This window comes from Acanthochromis polyacanthus, chromosome 1 (genome assembly GCF_021347895.1).
Source record: "Acanthochromis polyacanthus isolate Apoly-LR-REF ecotype Palm Island chromosome 1, KAUST_Apoly_ChrSc, whole genome shotgun sequence".
In the NCBI taxonomy this organism is placed as follows: Eukaryota; Metazoa; Chordata; class Actinopteri; family Pomacentridae; genus Acanthochromis; species Acanthochromis polyacanthus.
In genome coordinates this window covers 34,224,121-34,249,336 of record NC_067113.1, presented here as the reverse complement: position 1 = coordinate 34,249,336, position 25,216 = coordinate 34,224,121, and the positions used below count along the sequence as shown (strand labels likewise).

The 25,216-nt window shown below is 37.9% G+C and overlaps 1 protein-coding gene across 1 annotated transcript in view; it reads left to right on the top strand.

The window, feature by feature from the left end:
* The window catches only part of syne2b (spectrin repeat containing, nuclear envelope 2b), a 196,732-nt gene that overhangs the window by 169,214 nt on the left and 2,302 nt on the right, over positions 1–25,216 (top strand). Inside the window, exons 111-125 of the mRNA XM_051946040.1 lie at positions 3,962–4,149; positions 4,318–4,468; positions 6,941–7,123; positions 9,458–9,595; positions 9,678–9,872; positions 10,045–10,357; positions 11,290–11,358; positions 15,443–15,576; positions 16,048–16,177; positions 17,381–17,592; positions 21,037–21,228; positions 22,951–23,079; positions 23,357–23,548; positions 24,173–24,241; positions 24,933–24,964. Coding sequence (XP_051802000.1) covers positions 3,962–4,149; positions 4,318–4,468; positions 6,941–7,123; positions 9,458–9,595; positions 9,678–9,872; positions 10,045–10,357; positions 11,290–11,358; positions 15,443–15,576; positions 16,048–16,177; positions 17,381–17,592; positions 21,037–21,228; positions 22,951–23,079; positions 23,357–23,548; positions 24,173–24,241; positions 24,933–24,964 — 2,327 coding nt within the window. The remainder of the gene's footprint in view (positions 1–3,961; positions 4,150–4,317; positions 4,469–6,940; positions 7,124–9,457; positions 9,596–9,677; positions 9,873–10,044; positions 10,358–11,289; positions 11,359–15,442; positions 15,577–16,047; positions 16,178–17,380; positions 17,593–21,036; positions 21,229–22,950; positions 23,080–23,356; positions 23,549–24,172; positions 24,242–24,932; positions 24,965–25,216) is intronic.

The window sequence follows — 25,216 nt, the reverse complement described above, 5'->3', positions numbered from 1 at the left end:
CCATCCATCCATCCATCCATCCATCTATAGTCTATCTATCTATACATCCATCCATCCATCTCAGAATAGGTAAATTTCATTTCACTGCATTTAAAACGACTAAATGTCCATGTTGTGCCCACATGAGTATAATTCTGGTTTCAAAAGAAGCATGTAAAGTTAAAGACAGCAGCATATGTTTAAAAAGATGAAATTGCACTAAAATAACAGAGAGGTTGTAGTTAAAACATCAAGAAAACAGCTGCATGCATCAGCAGAAACGTCTTTAAAGGCTGATTTGTTGATGAATTTGTCCAATTTTAATGTTTTAGATTGCACCACTTTAAAGTCTTCTGGTTGCATTTTTAGCAGGAAAGATCATAAAGAAAGCTTAAAAAATGCATTGTAATGAAACTAAAAGGTGAATTCCACAGATTTTTCATGTAAAGTTGAGTTTTGGTGTTTTAGTGGATGGAAGCAAACAGTAACATAGACTTTTAAATAAACCAGTTTTAATCAGTTTATTTCCAGATTCTGCTTAAGAGATGAATTAATGAGGTAAATATTGTTTAATTTTTCACCTTATTGGTTGCAGATTGTTGCTGGTTTGGTATCTAAAGCGCTTTTTATAAAGAGGAAACTGATAAAACTTCAAATAATGAAACCCAACAGAAGACTCGTGTGTTTCTCTGCAGCAGAATAATAAAGAAAAACTTTAAAATCCACAAAATAGCAGCACTTTGCTCGTCTCTAAAGCCGCCGAGCTTCTTCCAGGTGGAGGAAAAAAGCCTAAAAAGCTCTTTTGGGGCTTCACAAAGCAGAACCGGAGCCTTTATTTCCAGCAGAATAACGGTAATGAGAGCAGCAAAGTAAAATCCCAGCGAGGAGGACGACCATCCTGCTGGGTTTACGGAAGCTAAATGTACGGAGAGGCAGAGCTCATGAGGAGGTCCAGAGAGGCTCCAGCCCGTCGTCCATTTACAGAAAAACTTCCTGGTTTGGAGGAAAATATTCAGCAGAACATGAAGCCGGTTCAGACTCAGTTTGAGGTTTTCTTTCTCGGCTTTTAGCAGAAGTCTGATTCCAGTGTTTACGACTAAAACTAAGGTATTTATTGTGTTGATTAGAAACCTTGAACCTTTAAATTTAAAGCAAACTTTTCAGAAAAAAATCTGAAATTTTCTGCACTCTAATCCAGTAAACCAATTAAGAAGTTAATTAAATGTATGTTTGCAAAACTTTAGTGATTCCGATTAAACTTTTAAAGTTGCCAACACTGATTTGCTGAGTTGTGGCGTTAATTTTTACACCAACTTAATATTTAAAACTGACATTTCTGTGTTATTTGATTTCAGACAAAATTCAAATTGTAGTGAATTTGTTACATTGGGTCCGTAAATCAAATTTTCTGCAGGATTTTAACAATTTTAGAACTTTAAAATGTTTCTGTGGCACCAATTATTAAATATTTGGTCATTAAAATACCACTTGGTATAGAGGACTACCTCCAATAATTTAATATGCAGCTAAAGAGAAAAATATTTGAAATATTGTGGAATTTTAGGAATTTTTAACTCTAGTTTTCTTGGGAAATCTCGAATATTTTGTATTATTTATTCAAAAAAAATTAAGCTAATAATAATGTATTATTATTAAATAAATGATCATGTAATCTTAATCTTTTGTATTAAATGTAAAAATTCCTTCCTGTGTTAAGAAGCACTTTGGAAATATTTTTGCCTGAAATTTAATTTTCAAAGTGGGATCATAACTTTGTCCTCAACTGCGTTTTTTTTTTTTTTTTTTGATTGAACATAAATTTATTAGAAATTGTCAGAAATGAAGACAAACAGAAAAAGTTTAAATAATTTGCCAAACATTTTAATAATAAATCAATCGATATGAGTAACTTATGAAGGAAAAACTTTCAGATTCCAGCAGCTTCTTTCTGTTTTTCCGTGCTGTCCTCATCTTTCAGCTCTGGAGGAGATTTTTCATTTGAGAAAACATTAAATATTTCTTTCTAATAATTTTCCTCTATTCAGACTCTGACAAATCTCACAGTGGCAGGAAAACTAGACTTTAAATGTGCAAACCAAATTGTCGGTGAGCTGCTGTCTGGTTTTGGACACGACGGCGTCTGAAGGGAAAAAAGCTTCGGCGTGACGAGAGAAACGCTTCCAGGCACTAAGGAGGAAATGGAGACAGATGACAGACAGATGTGGAGAGTTTTTGGGCTGAAAGAGCCGGGACTTCTCCTGTTCCTCCATTAGAGGACCAAATGAGTCCTGCTGGATGGGCTCTTTAAGCTTTCACCCGTCGCCATGGCAACCCCACGGAGAGGGGCGACTTGGAACGAGACGAGAGGCGACGAAAAGTGCTGCAAAAAGGAAAAAACAGAGCTGTGAACGCCCAGAGACAGAAAGAAAATCACAAACAGAGTCGATTATTGAGATGTTTGGTTTTTATTCAGTGGAAGGAAGCTCTAAGTTGTTCTGTTTCCAAAATAAAAGCTCCTAAAACAGACGTCTAACGTTTAAAACTAAAACAATCTGTCTTTGCACTGGATTTTTTTGCACATTATGAAACAAAATCAACACGAATGACCAGAAAATAGCACACAGATACATTACGTTATTATTGATGCTGGTAAACTTTATAGATTAACATTTTTTATTAAGATTTAATCCTTAATTTGACTCTTTTCCAAGTTTAATCTGTAGCCGTGACTTAGCTCAAACTAAATCAAATCAAGAAGCAACAACATTTAATACCGTTTTTCCAATTCCAACTTTTTCTGTAGTTTTTTTTGTGTGAAAGAAAAGAAATGCTTCTCTAGAAGTAGTTTGTAGACTTTGAGAAACACTCATCTAAATTTTTTCACCATCAGTCTGAGCTTTAAATGGTGATATTTCATCAAAATCACTTCATCCTATGTGTTTTATTTAAACATTTAATGAAAAATAAGTCCAGTATAATTCTGTAGCTGTGGCTTTAATTCTTCCTATTAAAAGTTAATATTGTTTTTGCAAGAATTCTGAATTTTTGTGTAATTTTAGGACCTATTTTGTTTGACAACACTCCATTAGCTGTGAACACACTCAAACCTGTCCATCCAAAATCACTTGAAAATTGCCCAGAATGACTCAAAACTAGACCATTAGTTGAAACATCTTTAAAAAGGATTCAAATTTGGTTCAGAAGGATAAAAGCGAGTCCAAAGTGAGTTTAAAATTTGTCAGCAATGAATTAAAACATCCGAAAAATTTGAAACATCTCCAGAGTGAGTCAAAATTACCAAAAATGTCATAAACATGTTGGAAATAAGTCTAAAAATTGTTTAACGTGTCCACAATGATCCGTAACTTACCCACAATGACTTAAAATGTGTTCAAAGCGACAAAAACTTGTCCAAAATTAGTTGAAAATTTGTCCAATGGGTCTCCATTTGTCCAGATTAACTTGAAAACTCACCAAATGTTCTGTTGTTGGCATTAAGAGTGTCCAGTATGAGTTGAAAATTGTCCAGAATGACTCTAAACAAGACCAAAATTAATTGAAAGGTGTTGGTCCGCAGTGACAAAAACGTGTCCAAAATGAGCTAAAAAATTGTCCACAATGAATTAAAACCGGTCGAACATGTTTTAAAATTGTCCAAAGTGACTTCCCATACGTCCAAAATGACAAGACCTTCGCCAAATTGTGCAAAATTTGTTTGAAATTTGTCCAAATGACTTGAAAACTATCTGCAAGAGTGAAAACAAGAGTCTTCAGGAACAGAAACCTGCCCAAGATGACTTTAAAATTAGTCTTAAAGTACTTAAACATGTTCCAAAGTAAATGAAAATTTCAGAATTTTTCCAGATTGACTTGAAAACTCTAAAATATCTCAACCATGAACAAAACTCGGCTGCAAGAGTGAACACAGGAGTCTTCATGCACTGAAACCTGTCCGTCTAAAAGTGTATTTTTGCGGTTTCAGGACCTACAGCGGGACATCGAGCAGCACACCGAGAGCGTAGCGTCGGTGTTGACGTTGTGCGACGTCCTGCTTCACGATGCCGACGCCTGCGGCAGCGACTCGGAAAGCGACTCGATCCAACAGACGACCAGAAGTCTGGACCGACGCTGGAGGAACATCTGTGCCATGTCCATGGAGAGGAGGATGAGGTGAGCGCTGGACGGCTTCATTTTAACACCAAATGAACAGAAGCCTACCTAAAAAACCTCATTCCCTAGAGGGCATTTCATCTAAAGAAAGGTTTTACCAGGTTTCTCAGTCAACTTTAATCATGACAAATGGATAAAAAGTGCCGTTTCCTGTCTTGTTGCCCTCAGGATCGAGGAAACATGGCGTCTCTGGTGTAAGTTCCTGGATGACTACTCTCGGTTTGAAGACTGGCTGAAGTCGGCCGAATTCATTGCCGCTAATCCAGACTCGTCCAACGTCCTCTACACCTGTGCCAAGGAGGAACTCAAGAAGTTCGAGGTCAGGAAACTTAGTCTGAGTCTGTTTATCGTCTTGTCACGTCTTTACAGCACTTTGGTTTGGTTGTCCTCATAACTGAGACCTAAAACATGAAGCTTATTCTTCGTAAGTAGGTTCAGATCAGGAGTTTTTAGGTCTGTGCTCTGCAGGTTTTACTGAAGTTGGTATTTCAGAATGAAGACGAATTTAGAGGAAAATCAAGCATTTAGACTTTTAACAGGTTGATTCTCTGGATCATAAATGCTGGTTTTAAGGAAAACTGCTCAGTAAATCTACAATTTTTTCCAATAAACTGACTTATACAGAAGAAAAACCTGAATTTACTAAGTAGTTTTGTTTACAAATTGTCATTTTTCAAGCAAATTGGTCGATAAATTTGCATGTTTCTCTTTTCCAAGTCAATGTAAAAGAGAAAATGTAAATTTCTCAAGCATTTTGCTTTAAACTGATAAAAATCTACAATTTTGTCCTTTTCTTTAACTTACAGAGAAAAACATTTTAATTTATGTAGTTTTCCTTAAAAAATGCCATTTTTAAAGCAAATTTCTCATTAAATTTCCATTTTTCTTCTATGCATTGACTTAAAAAGAATAAAAACCCAATTTTCATTTTCCTTAAAAATTTCCATTTTTAAAGATGTATTTAAATTTCACATTTCAACTGAAACTGCAACCGTAGATCTAATTCTGACTGTGAGGAGCATTAATATCTGCTGCAAATGTAAAATATATCCATCAGGCAGTTGTTGAAAATTGCTCTAAAGATCAATATGAACATCTGGAACCAACGATGAAGCAGAAGCTTTAGTTCTTCTCTTTACTTCCTGTTTGTCTTTTACTTGGTTCTGCTTCAAATATCATCATCCTCAGATGTTTCTAATTCGTCAAACTCTAAATGAAAGCATGTCCAGAGCTGCTTCAGATCCAGGTTCAGGTGTCTTGTTGTGCTGAGACTCAGCAGCAACCTTTGATGTGTCACTGTGGATTAGAAACCCAGATTAGTGTTGGTTAATCTGCACTCTGCCTTCATCCCTACAGCAACAGGGATCCAGAGTAAATACCGCTGCTCGGTAGATACCAGTGACCTATATGTGGTGTTTTATGCTGGCTGTAATGGAAGCTGTGGGAGAGGAATCATTAGAAAGATTCATAAAGAGACTGGAAATGACTGTTAATCCTCCTGAGAAGCACCGGTGGAGGTTTGTTGTGGGTTGAGAGCAGATCCAACATGTCTGACTGGAGATTAAAGACGGTTTATGAATGTTAGACAGATCATTGTAACTGTCCGAGGTTCCTTCAGTACAACCTGACCACAGAAAGACTCAGAATAGCCTTAAACAGACAACCAAAATGACATTAACCCTTTAAGCTTCAGTGTACCGCCGGCGGTACACCTACTAATTTGCATAGGAATTTCAAGAATGTCCGACGGGTGCAAACCCGATTATACAAACACTATACACCGATGGAAAGCTTAGATTCTCATGAATCTGCCGGTATAAACCACTTTCAGATGCGATTACCACAGCGGGTGAGAAAAACACATTTGTCCGACAAAAACAAATATTCATCCATCCGTTCTCTATACACGGCTTCAAAGCACACAGCGCGACTCACATTTCCGGGTTTATTATTACACACACAAAAAAGATTCCACAAAAAACGGCCATAATCCAACCTTTTACATCAGATGACACAAGCCAGTAAACTATTTTGTCCAAAACATGTCCTGAAGTCGGTATAAAATCCCCGAATCGGTCGTTTTCAAGGAAATGCACCTCCCGATGCGCGTCCAATATTCCCCGTATTTTTCGTAATTTTTTTTTATTTAAAAATAGAATATTAGCGATTTTTTGTACTGAAAACGGCTGGAATTGACTGAAGCTTAAAGGGTTAAAGAGACACAAAGCAAATTTTTAGACACAGAACAGCCACAAAGAGACAAAATGACCTCAGGTAGACACAAAATTACATGAAAGAGACAAAAAAATTTCATCAAAGACACAAAACAACATTAAAGAGATGCAAAAAATCACAAAAGAGACAGGAAATGACCACAAACGGACACTAAATGAAAGTAAAGAGATGTAAAATGACCACAAATACATAAAAAGATACAGCATGACCACAAAAAGATGTCAAATAACCTCAAAGAACATAACCGTAGAAGATGTAAAATGTGTAAAAAGTGCTTACAATATTCCATAGTTGATCAGAATCTGAGTCATACCAACCATTTCTAGATGAAATCTCTGAAGTAGAATCTTACAGAGCGTTTTAATCTTAACTTACTGTGTTCTGCTGAACATGTCCAGTTTTAAACCTCTTTAAATGCATCAGTGTAGGACTGTTGTGTTCATCTGTTGTTTGTTCTTTTGATGTCCTTTTTTCTGCGTGTAATTCAACACCTTATGTTAAAACACTGGTCTTTCTTGAATCGTTTTGACTAACTCTTTCATTCATCTCCTCGCAGGCATTCCAGCGGCAGGTCCATGAACGTCTGACTCAGCTGGAGCTGGTCAACAAACAGTACCGCCGTCTGGCCCGAGAGAACCGAACCGACGCTGCCAGCAAACTGAAAGTCATGGTGCACGAAGGGAACCAGCGGTGGGACAGTCTGCAGAGGAGGGTGGCGGCGGTTCTACGGAGACTAAAGGTGAGAACGAAGGTTCATCTATAGAAAGCATAGACACTAGGGCTGGCCCGAATAGTGGTTTCTGGTCTCCAAATATTTGGGCCCTATTAAAGACAAATATCCGAATATTCGTTCCGCCCCGTAACATCCGACGGGGGGGATATTCGGATCCATTCGTCTGGTCTCCCGGACTGGAGGAGACCTGCCTGAGTATTTGGATCCATTCGTCTGGTCTCCTTACAGTCCTTTTATAACCTCCTGAAGAATTGTCGTGGACATCTTACTGAGCACTCAGTGTTCAGTGACAGAACAGAGGAGTCCTCTGCTGCACAGTATTTCCAGTTTTATGGCTACCTCTCCCAGCAGCAGAGCATGATGCAGGACCATGTTCGGACAGGGACTTACCAGCGGGCTATTCTCCAGAACCACACCGACTTTAAGGGATGAGCTGAAGTGGGGCGAAGGGAGGAGACCAGCTCCAAATATTCCTATTTTCGTCTGGGGGAGGAGGGGTGTTCACAGAGACATATGTGTATATGTATTAGACATATGTGTATATGTTTATGTGATCACACTACGGGATGAGCCGATGTGAGCCGAAGGCGGAGGGAAGACAGTAACGCCGAATATTTGTTCCGCCCGGTAACGTCCGCCCGGGGGGGCAGGGGCGAATATTAATGTCCGGATACCGCCGAATCGAACGAATATTCGGATATTCGGGTCCAGCCCTAATAGACACCTCTTGAAAGTTTTCCAATATGGACCAGCAAGACCACTATGACTTCTCTGATGCAGTTACAAGGTTGAGTTGACCAGTCAAAGCTTTATGGAGACAAATAAGACTGTTGAAAAAGTTCAAATTAAATGTGGACTAGAGTTCACCTGAAGACATGTGGAGACTCTGAAGACACCTGAAGAAGGTTCTTTGGTCTGAGGAGACCAGGATGGAGCTTTATGTCCTTCAGACTAAACACTGGACATCATTGCAAATACACCATCCTCATCGTGAAGCATGGTGGTGGCAGCATCATGATGCACTATGGTACTTATGCAGTCACTTTTTAACTTTTATATTTTTTATTAATTCCTTCATAGAATCTAGTTTTCTCTTTGACATGAAAAAGTCTTTATTTTGGTAGAAAAGCCAAACTACATTGACATTTGAAAGGTAATAAAAGGGGAAAACTTACTGGGCAGATGAACACTTTTTGTGTAATGTTCAAGACAGTAAATTAAAATGAGGACATTTAAAGCGGCAAACGATGGAGGCGGTAATGTTCTTTTATACGATGGAGACAGGAATCAGGAATCAACCGTCAGAGCGTATCTTTGAGCCGATCTGTTTGTCATCTCACCGCTCTGGGCTCCACTTTAAGCCGTCAGGATTGAGGTCGCCTGTCAGACGGTGACGAAGCATCACGTTTTCACAGGGAGGCTTTTGTTGTGACATGTGGCGGTGAGCAGATGGAGGATGTTGGTCTGTAGCGGTGGAATGTGATCAAAGAAGTGGCTGCTGGTTGACCTCCCAGAAAACAAACTCACATTGTGGGTAAACAGAGCCGAGCAGCAGCTTAATGTACGAGTGAAAAACAGAAATTCACACACGAGGGAACCTGTTGTTATTGTATTCAACTGTGATTTTTTTTTTAAACAGTTTGCTGTTGTTTTACAAATTTCACAGTTTTGTTAATTCCAGGTAGTAGCTAATAAAAGCATAGGGAAAAATATTAATCACCATATTAACACTAAAAATAACACTGTGAACATCAAAAATCAATAATTTCTTCTTTTGCATCATTTGTTTATTATACTGTCGTAGTATTTAAATTAGCAAAATAACATCTATTATTTATATTATTTTACAGATAATTGCCATTATTTTAAAGGAACTGTATGTATACTAACTAAAAAATAACAATAAAATAAGAAATTAACTGGAAAATAGTAATTTTTTTTCAGCTGTTATTTTAGATATTTTCCTCTTTTTCTTAACTCAGATAATATCGAGTCAAAAAAAACACAACACACCAAATGGAACATTTTATTGTATCTAAATCCACAAAAAACAACAAAAATATAAATTCTGTATAAAGTTATTTTACAAGTTTTTTTTCTCTCGCTGTACTGTTAAATGTTAGAATATTACACCAAATTTGGCACCATTTATTTTCAGGAATTTTCAGGATTGTATATATATATATATATACGTGTGTGTATTATGTTTACCAACATCATGGAGACTCCACTTACCAAAAATATATAACTATATTTTTACAAACTCGCTGGTTTTCCCACTAGTCCAGAGAGCTGTTTCACCATGCTGAATGGATCTCTTTCTCTGTTTGTTCTCCTCAGCACTTCACCTCCCAGAGAGAAGACTTTGAGGGAACTCGTGAAGCGATCCTGGTCTGGTTAACGGAGATGGACCTTCAGCTCACCAACGTGGAGCATTTCTCAGAGAGCGACATCGAGGACAAGATGAGGCAGCTCAATGTAAGTTTTAAAACCTCCTTCAAACTGAAAGATCTAAAGTTCCCACATGTTTACATCTGTCTGGTTTCTCCTCGTCCTTCAGGGCTTCCAGCAGGAAATCACCCTCAACACCAACAAGATCGACGCCCTGATTGTGTTCGGGGAGAACCTGATCCAGAAGAGCTCTCCTCTGGACGCCGTTCTGATCGAAGATGAGCTGGAGGAGCTCCACTCGTACTGCCAGGAGGTGTTTGGGCGGGTGGCTCGATTCCACCACCGGCTGGTCAACAGACGGCCGGTAGGTAGAACCAGTAGAGGTCCAAACAGTGCAGGCTGTGACACCAAACTACTCTTCTTGGGTTTAATTAATCAAATCATGCTGAGAAGAAGCTGTAAACACAGACAATGAACTCACTAAACTTACTACATATGAGCGTACACGCAGTTCAGTTTTTATCATCCTCCCTCAGGTTCTGGAGGAGGACCGGGAGATGTCGGACCGAGACACCGACCTGGAAGACTCTCCGGATCTGACCAACAGTGCTTCCTGGACGGAGACAAGGAGGAAGAAGGAGGAATATGAAGCTCCGGCGGTGGTGGGCGGAGTCTCAGCGAGTCGACAGGTTATGTGTCACCTGTTAGCTCCTCCCTTGGAGCGGTCGGGCCGAGAGACGCCGGTCAGCGTGGACTCCATCCCTCTGGAGTGGGATCATACGGTGGACGTGGGAGGCTCTTCATCGCACGAGGACGATGAGGACGCCACTTTCTTCAGCGCTCTGTCAGGTAACTTAGACCCTCTGTTTACTGTTGGTTATTCAGTGTTGAAGCCATCATGTGAAGCATGGTGGAGGCAGCATCATGATGAGCATATAAAACACTTCAAATATGAAGTACGTGGTCACAAAAATGCTGTTTTTTGTTGGACTTTCATAACTGACAAATTGTAGCAAAAACACAAATATTGATAGTTTATCCAAGTAGTGGAATTTTAAAATAGATTCTCCAAATGAAAGTCAGAAAATAATAATGGCTTCAATGCTTTTTTCTGATTTAAACACACACATTATTTGGCAATTTTACACACTTATTATTTCTATATTTTCTATGTATTTTTCTGTGTTTCTATATTCCACTCGATCTCCTCTACATAACTATGAAAATACATGTCTACAACCAGTATTCTGTTATAAGAGTTCTGTAAAAACACCAAAAAAATCATAATAATGAAAGTCTTTTTCCTTGATATAAAAAAATCTCCAGATGTTGTCATATTAAATGATGTAAAATCTGAAAATAATGACAAAGGTAAGAGCAAATACTAAAAAAAAAAACAGCTCTAAATTATTCAGGTCAGTTTCCATAATTATATATCAACGCTGTACGGTCTTAATAATTATATTTGTTGGGTTATATTCTTAAATAGTAAATATGTATTATAGTCTGTTGAAGCGCGGTGGTGACGACATCATGAAGCTAAAATTCCACTACAATCTTGTTCCAGGTAGATCAGAGATGAGGAGAAATTGTTCTAAAAATGTAGTGATTTAGGCTGGAATAATTGTCCTGCAGATCCTTTAATTTCAACCATGATAGTTCCTTTCTTGCCTTTTTCATTCCCTTTTCTAGCATCTACTAATATTAACTTCCCAAAGTTTCCGACCTTCTCTGATCCTTCAGAGCAGCCGTCTGTCCACTAACCTCCCTCTTTATTCCAGATGTGAAGGTGACAGAAAGCTCAGAGAGTTTCGTTGAAGCGACTGTCACGGCGGCGAGAGCAGCATCTGGTAGGCGAAGCTGCCTCCTGCATGTCTGCTGCATCGCTGTGTGGTCGTTTGCCCGCATCCGTTTTGTCCATTTTCGGACCACATACTAAACTATGAGGTTTTTCTTCCATTTTCAGATAAAAAAATGACTTAATTTTTCATTTTCGGACCGCATACTAAAGTATGACATTTTTTGCCCATTTGCGGACGACGTACTAAACTATGACATTTTTTGTCTTTTTCGGACGACATACTAAACTATGACGTTTTTTTTGTCCATTTTCGGACCACATACTAAATTATGACTTTTTTTGTGTTTTTTGGACGACATACTAAACTATGGCATTTTTTGTCTTTTTTGGACGACAGGCTAAACTATGACGTTTTTTTTGTCTTTTTCGGATGACAGACTAAACTGACGTTTTTTGTCTTTTTTGGATGACATACTAAACTATGACGTTTTTTTGTCTTTTTCGGACGACAGAATAAACTATGACGTTTTTTTGTCTTTTTTGGATGACATACTAAACTATGTCGTTTTTTTGTCTTTTTCGGACGTCAGACTAAACTATGACTTTTTTTATCTTTTTCGGACGACATACTAAACTATGTCGTTTTTTGTCCTTTTTCGGACGACATACTAAAACTATGACGTTTTTTTGTCTTTTTCGGACGACATACTAAACTATGACGTTTTTTTTGTCCATTTTCGGACCACATACTAAATTATGACTTTTTTTGTCTTTTTTGGACGACAGGCTAAACTATGACGTTTTTTTTGTCTTTTTCGGACGACAGACTAAACTGACGTTTTTTGTCCATTTTCGGACGACATACTAAACTATGACGTTTTTTTGTCTTTTTCGGATGACATACTAAACTATGACGGTTTTTTGTCTTTTTCGGACGACAGACTAAACTATGACGGTTTTTGTCCTTTTTCGGACGACAGACTAAACTATGACGTTTTTTGCCCATTTTCAGACGACATACTAAACTATGTCGTTTTTTTGTCTTTTTCGGATGACATACTAAACTATGACGGTTTTTTGTCTTTTTCGGACGACAGACTAAACTATGACGGTTTTTTGTCTTTTTTGGACGTCATACTAAACTATGACGGTTTTTTGTCTTTTTTGGACGACATACTAAACTATGACGTTTTTTGTACTTTTTCGGACGACAGACTAAACTATGACGTTTTTTGCCCATTTTCAGACGACATACTAAACTATGTCGTTTTTTTGTCTTTTTCGGATGACATACTAAACTATGACGGTTTATTGTCTTTTTCGGACGACAGACTAAACTATGACGGTTTTTTGTCTTTTTTGGACGTCAGACTAAACTATGACGTTTTTTGTCTTTTTTGGACGACATACTAAACTATGTCGTTTTTTGTCCTTTTTCGGACGACATACTAAACTATGACGTTTTTTTGTCTTTTTCGGACGACATACTAAACTATGACGTTTTTTTTGTCCATTTTCGGACCACATACTAAATTATGACTTTTTTTGTGTTTTTTGGACGACATACTAAACTATGGCATTTTTTGTCTTTTTTGGACGACAGGCTAAACTATGACGTTTTTTGTCTTTTTCGAATGACATACTAAACTATGACGTTTTTTTGTCTTTTTTGGACGACATACTAAACTATGGCATTTTTGTCTTTTTTGGACGACAGACTAAACTATGACGGTTTTTTGTCTTTTTTGGACGACATACTAAACTATGACGTTTTTTGTCTTTTTCGGATGACATACTAAACTATGACGTTCTTTTGTCTTTTTCGAATGACATACTAAACTATGACTTTTTTTTGTCTTTTTCGAATGACATACTAAACTATGACGTTTTTTTGTCTTTTTCAGATGACATACTAAACTATGACGTTTTTTTGTCTTTTTTGGACGACATACTAAACTATGTCGTTTTTTTGTCTTTTTCGGATGTCAGACTAAACTATGACGTTTTTTGTCTTTTTTGGACGACATACTAAACTATGACGTTTTTTTGTCTTTTTTGGACGACATACTAAACTATGTCGTTTTTTTGTCTTTTTCGGACGTCAGACTAAACTATGACAGTTTTTTGTCTTTTTTGGACGACATACTAAACTATGATGTTTTTTGTCTTTTTTGGACGACATACTAAACTATGACGTTTTTTGTCCTTTTTCGGACGACATACTAAACTATGACGTTTTTTTTGTCTTTTTCGGACGACATACTAAACTATGACGGTTTTTTTGTCCATTTTCGGACCACATACTAAATTATGACTTTTTTTGTGTTTTTGGACGACATACTAAACTATGGCATTTTTTGTCTTTTTTGGACGACAGGCTAAACTATGACGTTTTTTTTGTCTTTTTCGGACGACAGACTAAACTATGACGGTTTTTTGTCTTTTTTGGACGACATACTAAACTATGACGTTTTTTTGTCTTTTTCGGATGGCATACTAAACTATGACGTTCTTTTGTCTTTTTCGAATGACAGACTAAACTATGACTTTTTTTTGTCTTTTTCGAATGACATACTAAACTATGACGTTTTTTTGTCTTTTTCGGATGACATACTAAACTATGACGTTTTTTTGTCTTTTTCGGACGTCAGACTAAACTATGACGTTTTTTGTCTTTTTTGGACGACATACTAAACTATGACGTTTTTTGTCCTTTTTTGGACGACATACTAAACTATGTCGTTTTTTTGTCTTTTTCGGACGTCAGACTAAACTATGACGGTTTTTTGTCTTTTTTGGATGACATACTAAACTATGACGTTTTTTGTCCTTTTTCGGACGACAGACTAAACTATGACGTTTTTTGCCCATTTTCAGACGACATACTAAACTATGTCGTTTTTTTTGTCTTTTTCGGATGACATACTAAACTATGACGGTTTTTTGTCTTTTTCGGACGACAGACTAAACTATGACGGTTTTTTGTCTTTTGGACGTCAGACTAAACTATGACGTTTTTTGTCTTTTTCGAATGACATACTAAACTATGACGTTTTTTTGTCTTTTTCGAATGACATACTAAACTATGATGTTTTTTGTCCTTTTTCGGACGACAGACTAAACTATGACGGTTTTTTGTCTTTTGGACGTCAGACTAAACTATGACGTTTTTTGTCTTTTTCGAATGACATACTAAACTATGACGTTTTTTGTCTTTTTCGAATGACATACTAAACTATGATGTTTTTGTCCTTTTTCGGACGACAGACTAAACTATGACGTTTTTTGCCCATTTTCAGACGACATACTAAACTATGACTTTTTTTGTCTTTTTCGGACGACATACTAAACTATGTCGTTTTTTTGTCTTTTTCGGATGTCAGACTAAACTATGACGTTTTTTGTCTTTTTTGGACGACATACTAAACTATGACGTTTTTTTGTCTTTTTTGGACGACATACTAAACTATGTCGTTTTTTTGTCTTTTTCGGACGTCAGACTAAACTATGACAGTTTTTTGTCTTTTTTGGACGACATACTAAACTATGATGTTTTTTGTCCTTTTTCGGACGACAGACTAAACTATGACGTTTTTTGCCCATTTTCAGATGACATACTAAACTATGACTTTTTTTGTCTTTTTCGGACGACATACTAAACTATGACGTTTTTTGCCCATTTTCGGACGACATGCTAAACTATGACTTTTTTTATCCTTTTTCGGACGACAGACTAAACTATGACGTTTTTTATCCTTTTTCGGACCACATACTAAACTATGACGTTTTTCTTCCATTTACCCGCATCCCGTCTCGTAGCAACCACAAAAATCCATCCAGCCGCGTTCTCCATCACATCCAGTCTTTGATTATTCTAATAAATTCATACCTGAAGTCACAGATGTTCTTCTTGCACTGCAGCAGGAATGAAGTTCATGACACCTGCATGATGCTTGTGATGGATTTGAGTTTTTTTTGCATGTTATTGACAAATTCTTTATTTTTTGCACAAGTCCAGTGTTTGCCAAAAGACACTTCACCTTCTGTCTTTCCATTATTGCTCAGTTTTTGATCTTTGCGTGTTATTTTGCTTTATTTTTTTCACACTTGTTTTGTATTTTCTGTCTCCTCAGTGAAGTCGGTGACCGACCCACCCAACTGGCACCAACCGGGTTCTCCGGAGAGGAAATGGGTTCCGAGAGAAATCATCCGAGGCATTAATTCATCCCCAACACACACCAGCACTCCATTCAACCAGCAGGGCTACGTAAGAACAGATAGAACACTTGGAATCAATGGATATCTGTTGTAAAAAATTAAAATGTTGCTTAAAAACTGAGAAAAACACAACCAACACAGAACTTCAAATCATCTTGTTTTTTTCTGTTTTACATGTTTAATTAAAAGAAAAAACAATAATAGTAACTCATTGCCGTCATCTTTGCGCCATAGTACACAACTGACCAGCTCTACATGGTACAACTCTCAGCTCATTGTAGAAGGTGTGATGCTAGATCTTTTCCATATCGTCCCAGTTGGTCACACTACCGTGCTCAATGGGCTACTTCAGGATCAGGATGCCCTCTTGTGTTCATTTGCTGCACCAGAGTCAAAAACAACACATTTAAAATTTGATTTATTTCATCGATATCAGTTAAAATCACTAATAATTGGAAAAAAATGCTGACATTGGGACCTTAAATGGCTTTAGGATAGCAGTGAATGTGTCTGTTTCCAGGTGAAGCTGATGTCGGAGTGCAGCGGCAGCATCGACAGCGTAAAAAGAGTCAAACTGATCCTGAACGATGACGAGGAGTTGGAGGATGGAGGTCTGACCAGCAGCATGGCCAACAAACAGACCAGCACAGGTAGAAACAGAACGACACTCAAGTATCACCTTTAAATTCACTGGAATGTAAAGTCCTGCAGCTCTACGGTAACAGAACAACCATGGAGAAGAAGAGAGAACACCGATACAATGACAGAAAGATCTTAGAGATATTTAACTATATCCATGTTTACAACCTCTACAAACTTTTTCTCTCTGCTCTGCTCATCATCTGTAGAAAGATATTTCACCATGATGAATGTATCTATCAACAACTTGTTCACTCTGTTCACTGTTTCTGAGCCATGCTGCATTTATTTATTGATCCAATAGGTTTTTACTTCCTCTCACTGTGAAATTGTTGAAAATAACTTGAAAGTTGTCCAAAGTAACATAAAACAGACTCTAAATTTGCCCATATTAACTTCAAACTCCTGTAAAGTAACAGGAAATTGTCTAAATTGACTTAAGAATTGTCCAAAAGAAGTTAAAAACTGTCCAAAATTACATTCAGCTTGCCGAAAATTACGGCTTACCGAAAGATTGCAATTTCCAAGTCACAATTTAAGGAATTTTGGACCAATTCTCCCTAATTTTGGAGACTTTAAAGACAATTTTTAGTCCCTAGGTGTCCACATATTAACAATGGAGGTCGTAGAAAGATGTTTCACCATGCTGAATGTATCTCCAACAACTTGCTCCTCTGTTCACTGTTCCTTAACCATGCTGACTTTATTTTATTGATACAGTAGGTTGGATTTTCCTTTTATTGATCTGCTCTGTGGGCATACTGCTTTCAGTTCAACATTGAAACTCTCTGAATTTTAGTCGCGACTGTTGGTCACAGATGAATCGGTCATGACTTTACAGTTGCACCAAAGCGTGGAGAATTTTTTTTGTTTTTAACAAGATATGGTTGATTCCAACACTCTATTTTCGGTGAATATTTGAAGGAAACATGCAGAAGAAAGGGATTTTGATTTTAAGGTTAGATTTGGTTTATTTTTTCTGACAGGGTGTAGGTCAAGGACCATTGGAAGGACTTTTTTTTTCAATTTTTACTGGCTTTGGTGCTAATAGTTTCTTCTTTTGATAATTTTAAATAAATGTCACAATTAACAAAGGGTCAACATGAGCATGAAAACTATATTGGTTAGCTAACATAAGTTCAATCTTGGAGGGGTTCCACGAACATTCTTTAAGACTTGATTCAGTTGTGTTCGTGTTCATCGTGTTTCCTCAGCTGTGATTGAGCGCTGGGAGCTGCTACAAGCCCAGAAGTTCTCCAACAAGCCGGACGTGAAGCAGGACCTGGACCAGTGGCAGAAGTTGAACTCGGACCTCTGTGGTGTCACTTCCTGGCTGGGTCGAGTGCTGCCTGAGCTGGAGAGGCTGCAGAGGATCGCTCCATCCACCAGCATCCGAGATATCGAGGTCAACATCATGAAGCTAAAAGTAAGAGAGGCTGCCTTTTACGAAAACTGAAATGACTATACGACAATGTTTTGACAACGTTTTTGATGACATACTAAACTGTGATGTTTATGTGATATTTTTGGACGACATGCTAACCTATGACGTTTTTGGTGAGATTTCGGACAGCATACTAAACTATGACGTTTTTTTGTCCCATTTTCGGACGACATACCAAAGGATGACATTTTTGTCCATGTTCGCACGAAATACTAAATTATGACTTTTTTTGTCCATTTTGGAACGACATACTAAACTATGACATTTTTGTCCATTTTCGGACGACATACCAAAGTATGACGTTTTTGTCCATTTTCGGACCACATACTAAACTATGACATTTTTTGTCCATTTTTGGAAGACACACTAAACTATGACGTTTTTTGTCCATTTTTGGAAGACATACCAAAGTATGATGTTTTTTGTCCATTTTCGGACCACATACTAAACTATGACTTTTTGTCCATTTTCAGATGACATACCAAACTGACGTTTTTATCCATTTTCGGACAGCATACTAAACTATGAGGTTTTTTGTTAATTTTCGGACCACATACGAAGCTATGACTTTTTCTGTCCATTTTCGGACCTCATACCAAAGTATCACGTTTTTTGTCCGTTTTCAGACGACATACGAAACTATGACATTTTTGTCCATTTTTGGACATCATACGACGTACGACGTTTTTTTGTCGATTTTCTGACCATATGCTAAACTATGATGTTTTTTGTCCATTTTCAGACGACATACTAAACTATGACGTTTTTGACGATTTTTGGACCACATACTAAACTATGACATTTTTTGTCCATGTTCGGACCACATACTAAACTATGACGTTTTTTTTCCATTTTCGGACCACATACTAAACTATGACATTTTTTGTCCATGTTCGGACCACATACTAAACTATGACGTTTTTGTCCATTTTCGGACGACATACTAAGGTATGACTTTTCTTTGTCCATTTTCGGACGACATACCAAAGTATGACGTTTTTTGTCAGTGTTCGGACGAAATACTAAATTATGACTTTTTTTGTCCATTTTGGAACGACATACTAAATTATGTCGTTTTTTGTCCATTTTCAGACGCTATACTAAACTATAACTCTTTTTTTTTTTCCAGTTTCAGATGACATACTAAACTATGACGTTATTTGTCCATTTTCGGACGACATACTAAACTGACGTTTTTTGTCCATTTTTGGAATGACATACCAAACGATGACGTTTTTGTCCATGTTCGAACCACATACTAAACTGTGACGTTTTTGTCCATTTTCAGACGCTATACTAAACTGTGACATTTTTTGTCCATGTTCGGACCACATACTAAACTATGACGTTTTTGTCCATTTTCAGACGCTATACTAAACTATGACCTTTTTTGTTAGTTTTCGGACGACATACCAAAGTATGACGTTTTTGTTCATTTTGGAACGACATACTAAACTATGACGTTTATTGTCCATTTTCGGACCACATACTAAACTATGACATTTTTTGTCCATGTTTGAACCACATACTCAACTGTGACGTTTTTGTCCATTTTCGGAGCACATACCAAACTATGACATTTTTTGTCCATGTTCGAACCACATACTAAACTATGACGTTTTTTTGTTAGTTTTCGGACGACATACCAAAGTATGACGTTTTTGTTCATTTTGGAACGACATACTAAACGATGACGTTTTTGTCCATTTTCGGACCACATACTAAACTATGTCGTTTTTTTGTCTTTTTTGGACGTCAGACTAAACGATGACGTTTTTTGTCCATTTTCAGACGCTATACTAAACTATGACCTTTTTTGTCCATTTTCGGACGACAAACTATGACGTTTTTGCCCATTTTCGGACGACATACCAAAGTATGACGTTTTTTGTCAGTGTTCGGACGAAATACTAAATTATGACTTTTTTTGTCCATTTTGGAACGACATACTAAATTATGTCGTTTTTTTGTCCATTTTCAGACGCTATACTAAACTATAACTCTTTTTTTTTTCCAGTTTCAGATGACATACTAAACTATGACGTTATTTGTCCATTTTCGGACGACATACTAAACTATGACGTTTTTTGTCCATTTTTGGAATGACATACCAAACGATGACGTTTTTGTCCATGTTCGAACCACATACTAAACTGTGACGTTTTTGTCCATTTTCAGACGCTATACTAAACTATGACCTTTTTTGTCCGTTTTCGGACGACATACTAAACTATGACTTTTTTTGTCCATTTTGGAACGATATACTAAATTATGATGGTTTTTTGTCCATTTTCAGACGCTATACTAAACTATGCCCTTTTTTGTCCGTTTTCGGACGACATACTAAATTGTGACATTTATTGCCCATTTTCGGACGACATACCAAAGTATGACGTTTTTTGTCAGTGTTCGGACGAAATACTAAATTATGACTTTTTTTGTCCATTTTGGAACGACATACTAAACTATGACGTTTATTGTCCATTTTCGGACCACATACTCAACTGTGACGTTTTTGTCCATTTTCGGACCACATACTAAACTATGACTTTTTTTGTCCATTTTCAGACGCTATACTAAACTATGACCTTTTTTGTCCGTTTTCGGACGACATACTAAGGTATGACTTTTCTTTGTCCATTTTCGGACGACATACCAAAGTATGACATTTTTGTTCATTTTGGAACAACATACTAAACTATGACGTTTATTGTCCATTTTCAGACGCTATACTAAACTATGACCTTTTTTGTCTGTTTTTGGACGACATACCAAAGTATGACATTTTTGTTCATTTTGGAACAACATACTAAACTATGACGTTTATTGTCCATTTTCGGACCACATACCAAACTGTGACGTTTTTTGTCCATTTTCAGACGCTATACTAAACTATGACCTTTTTTGTCCGTTTTCGGACGACATACCAAAGTATGACGTTTATTGTCCATTTTCGGACCACATACTAAACTATGACTTTTTTTGTCCATTTTCAGACGCTATACTAAACTATGACGTTATTTGTCCGTTTTCGGACGACATACCAAAGTATGACATTTTTTGTCCATGTTTGAACCACATACTCAACTGTGACGTTTATTGCCCGTTTTCGGACCACATACTAAACTATGACCTTTTTTGTCCGTTTTCGGACCACATACCAAACTGTGACGTTTTTGCCCGTGTTCGGACGACATACTAAATTATGACTTTTTTTGTCCATTTTGGAACGACATACTAAATTATGTCGTTTTTTTGTCCATTTTCAGACGCTATACTAAACTATAACTCTTTTTTTTTTCCATTTTCAGATGACATACTAAACTATGACGTTATTTGTCCATTTTCGGACGAAGGAACTTTAAATATTTGTTTTCCTCAGTCAGTTATCCTTCATATATCAACTGTCATCTTTCCTTTGTGCAGGAAATGCAGAAGACCTTCAACAGCTACAAGTGTCTGATGATCTCCATCAACCTGAGCAGCCCTCACTTCCTGCGAGGCAACAGTGCTGAGCTGCAGGAAGCTCTAAGCTCAGCCAATCACAGCTGGATGCAGTCCTGTAGGGGTCTGGAGAGCTGGGAGAGGAGGTTGCACTCTGCACTCATGCAGTGTCAGGTCAGACAAAGAGACAACTGGCATTTCTTGTTTATTCAACATAGTTACATTATGTCTTCTATTTGTTGGTGGGGCTCCTTTTTCTTTTAATTTGCAGTTTGTTCTTTTTCTTATAGTCAAGGCACTGTACACACCTCATCCTTGGTCCTTTGGCAGGGCTTCATCTACTGCACACTTATCCATCACATCCTGAAACAAGCACAATGTTCTCCTTCAAGTTTTCAACAAGCATGTCCTTGCAGACAGAGTAGCCTCTTTCTATTGCTGCTTGTCCATGAGACATTTCATGGTGCCTGCTTCCTGATTTTCTTCTTCGGCGTTCTTCTTGTGTGGAATGATTTGCATGGAATTTCATAGGTGAAATTACATTTATTGTCTGGTTCTATTCTGTCTTTGGGATGGACTAGTCGCTGCTGGAGTTTTTTTTATGTGGTTTGTTTTCCTTTGGTTTTGGCCCGTCTGTTATGATGCTGGTTCTGTGAGGGTTTGTTCACAAAGGTTTCGTACCCATTTTTTGTTGTAATGAATTCTGCTTCATGTGTATGTTTTAAGTGTGAACTTACCTGTTTTTGGTGGGCCACAATCAAAGACAGAATAGGATTGGACAATAAATGTAATTTCACCTATGAAATTCTGTGCAAATCATTCCACACAAGATCACTAAAAGAGAAAGCTGAAGAAGAAAATCAGCCATCACAGATCACTGCAAAGGAGAAAAACGTCAACAAGGACATGCTGGTTGAAAACTTGGAGAGTCTAACAGCATTGTGCTTGGTTCAGGATGGGATGGATTAGTGTGCAGTGCCTTGACTATAAGAAAAGGAATAAACTGCAAATAAGAAAGAAGGCAAAAAGGAGCCCCATCAACAAATAGATGTGAAACCAAAACAGAAAAAAAATGAAGAAAAGCTGAGATGACACATTTCTCAACATACACTCACAGCAGAAAGAGTTTTACCCAGAGACACAATTAGTAAAAACAAAATGAACCTAATCTAACACATTTGAAACTGTCTATCACTACCCATTTTGTTTTGTCCAAAAATTACACAATAAACGCAAATAACTAAGTGACAGCTGTTATGTTAAATGCAGGTGGCATGGCTCAGTGGGTAGAGTGGCCGTCTTGTAACTGGAAGGTTGCTGGTTCAATTCTCGGCCTGGTGGGTCGTGGTTAGAGCCTTGCATGGCAGCTTCTACCATCAGTGTGGGAGACGTATCATGTAACCTGCTTTGGATAAAAGCGCTTTATAAATACAACCATTTAAATCACATTCAGGTCTGAAAAGTCACTAAATGTAGCAAAGTCAATTAGAAGAACAGCTCTAAGCAGAAAACCACATTTGATTGGCTGATTGCTTCTCGTTGGCACAGCAGCCCAAATGACACTGAGAAGCACCATTACATGCCAGAAGACAAGGTGACAACAGACATGCATGCATAGAATAATAATGTAACGCATTTGCATTAACAGTGGGACAGTACAGATGCTCTGCACTCAGCCCCTCCTGTGGCATTGTTGAGTAGGGATGGCCCTGGGTGTCAGTGAGGTGAAGCTCTGCCTCTTCAGTGATAGTCTTTGGCTCCTTGTTCCTCCGAAACCTCAATGACTGATTCTTCAGAGCCTTGGCAGACAGATAGTGAACATCACAGTGTGTCATCCAAAAATGGACAAACAAAGTTTACTGTTGTCAAAAAGTCACCATGTTTCTGCTTCATCAGGAGTTCCATGAGATGCTCCACTCTCTGCTGCTGTGGCTCGCTCAGGCTGAGAACAAACTCTATGCTGTGAACGTTGGAGATGTTTCAACTTCACCATCTGTCCTGATGGAGCACCGAGACACTCTGATGGTGAGGATGGAGTTCATCAGGGTTCTGGGATTTAAACAAAGTCAGTGTTTGCAAGAACTTCAGTCAATCAGAGCTTTTTTCTATGCTGCTGTAAAATACATCTGATTTTTAACCAAAGTTCTGTTAACATTTGCAGCTTCTGCATCACTATTCTAAGACTTAATGCTGCAACATGGAAAGTTTATTGAGGCATTAAAACTCACCGTCATGGCAGCATGTCCACCCTCCATGGTCCAGCTGTGTCCTGACTGCTGCTCTCTGTCACCCCCTGCTGTAGACTCTACAGGAGGAGCTGCGTGGTCGCTGTGGGCAGGTTTCTTCTCTGCAGGAAATCTCCTCCCAGCTGCTGCTGGAGGCCACGGCTGAGGACAGCGTGGAGGCCAAAGAGAAAGTTCACGTCATCGGAAACAAACTGCAGCTGCTGCTGAGGCAGACGGCCGCCGATCTGGAGACGCTGCAGGGAAGAATGGTGGGTTTACCAAATAGATAGAAGTACTGTTAGTCTGACAGGATTTATACGAACACACGTCTCAAACTGCAGCTTTTCTATGAAACTGTTCAAATGTGCAACGATCATATAAAAGATGCAAATTACAAAACCAAAATGACGGTAAACTTACTTATTTTGTGTGGTCAAGGTTTTAAACACTTTACTTATGGGTTTCTCACTTCTGAATACTTTCAAATAAGTTATTTTTAAACTGTCCTTTAGGTGATATTTTAGTCAGAGCAGCTCAGCAGGAAGAAGAGAAAAGTCTCTGCATTTCTAAAATTAACAGTAACCTTGTTATCATCAGTATCTGGATAAAAAAGCTGAAATTAGTCCAACTGTAGAAAATAAAGCCTCTAAAGATCAGCGAGTAATGAGCGAACGCCCACCGTGGTTAAGAGGGACGACGTTTCTCTGATTCTTTGCAGGAAACTTCCAGGGAATAAAAAAGGAAATCATTTGGTAATTACAGAACAGTTTGATTAAACTGCTCAGTAGTAAAAGTGCTGACAGTTTATGAGAATCTTAATACACTACAGCTCAGTTTTGGGTGGATTTAGTCCTCTTTACACTAAACTGTTTCACTCACGTTTGTGTCTTCAGGAAACCCGTTGGACCGGTTCAGAGCTGGACAGTATCGGTCTGGGAGGCATCAGCTCACCGCTGCAGAAGGCACGACTCAGTTTGGTTTTCAATCTGGAATAAAGTCACATTAATTTACAGTTAAACAGAAGGACTTATTAAAAATGTAACAGTGTTCATTTAAACATTCAGGCAGCTACAAAACAACACACTCAGTAACTGGTAAAGTTCCATTGGAGTGGCCACCAGGGGGCGAAATACTGACGAGTTTTTAATGGAAAACCATGTATTTAAAGTTACACTCACTAAGTAGAATTCATGCATGAAAAACATGACATTGTTTGTTTTCCTACAAATTGGTGGCTAAAGTTGAGTTGGTCGGTTTTTAGTAGACAGCGAGTTTTAAAGCTCCTGAACGCAAAACTGTAGAAAATTTACGTGGCCACTAGGGGGAGCCAGATTTTGCAAATTGTAGCGGAAAGACAAATTTTACAGTGGAAGAGGAAAAATTCTAAATGTGTATTTAAGTAGTTAAAATACTGCTTTAGCTAACATGGCATTGTTTATGCTCTTCCACAACTGAGCCGTTAATTTCTGTTTTAGGGTCCTGAGTTTAATATTTTAGCTTGTTAAGGACATTTCTAACATCCATTTTGTTTCATGTTTGGAAAGCACTTCCGCTAACAGCTGTACTTTTAATTGTGCAACATAAATCCCTTTTACGTGACAGATTTGTCCACTGGTTTTAGTTCTGACTGAAAACTGATGTCTGTTTCTGTAGGAGGAAGTCGGTCCACAGGCAGCAGCTGTCAGGTAACATCTTCTCTCTGTGGTTTAACTTTGTGTTACTGAATGAAGTTGTCGTTTGCTCTTCTCACTCTGGATTATTTACATCATCTTACTGTCAACAGTTTGCACAGGAACTGTTTCTTTAGCTGAAAGTAGCGCTAATGAGATGATAATAAGGGAAACTTTTGGAAGCTACACATGAACGGCCACAACCTGAAGAAATAAATGGAAAAAAACATCTGCTTTCAAGTGCAATCAGCGACTAAAGCCTGTGGA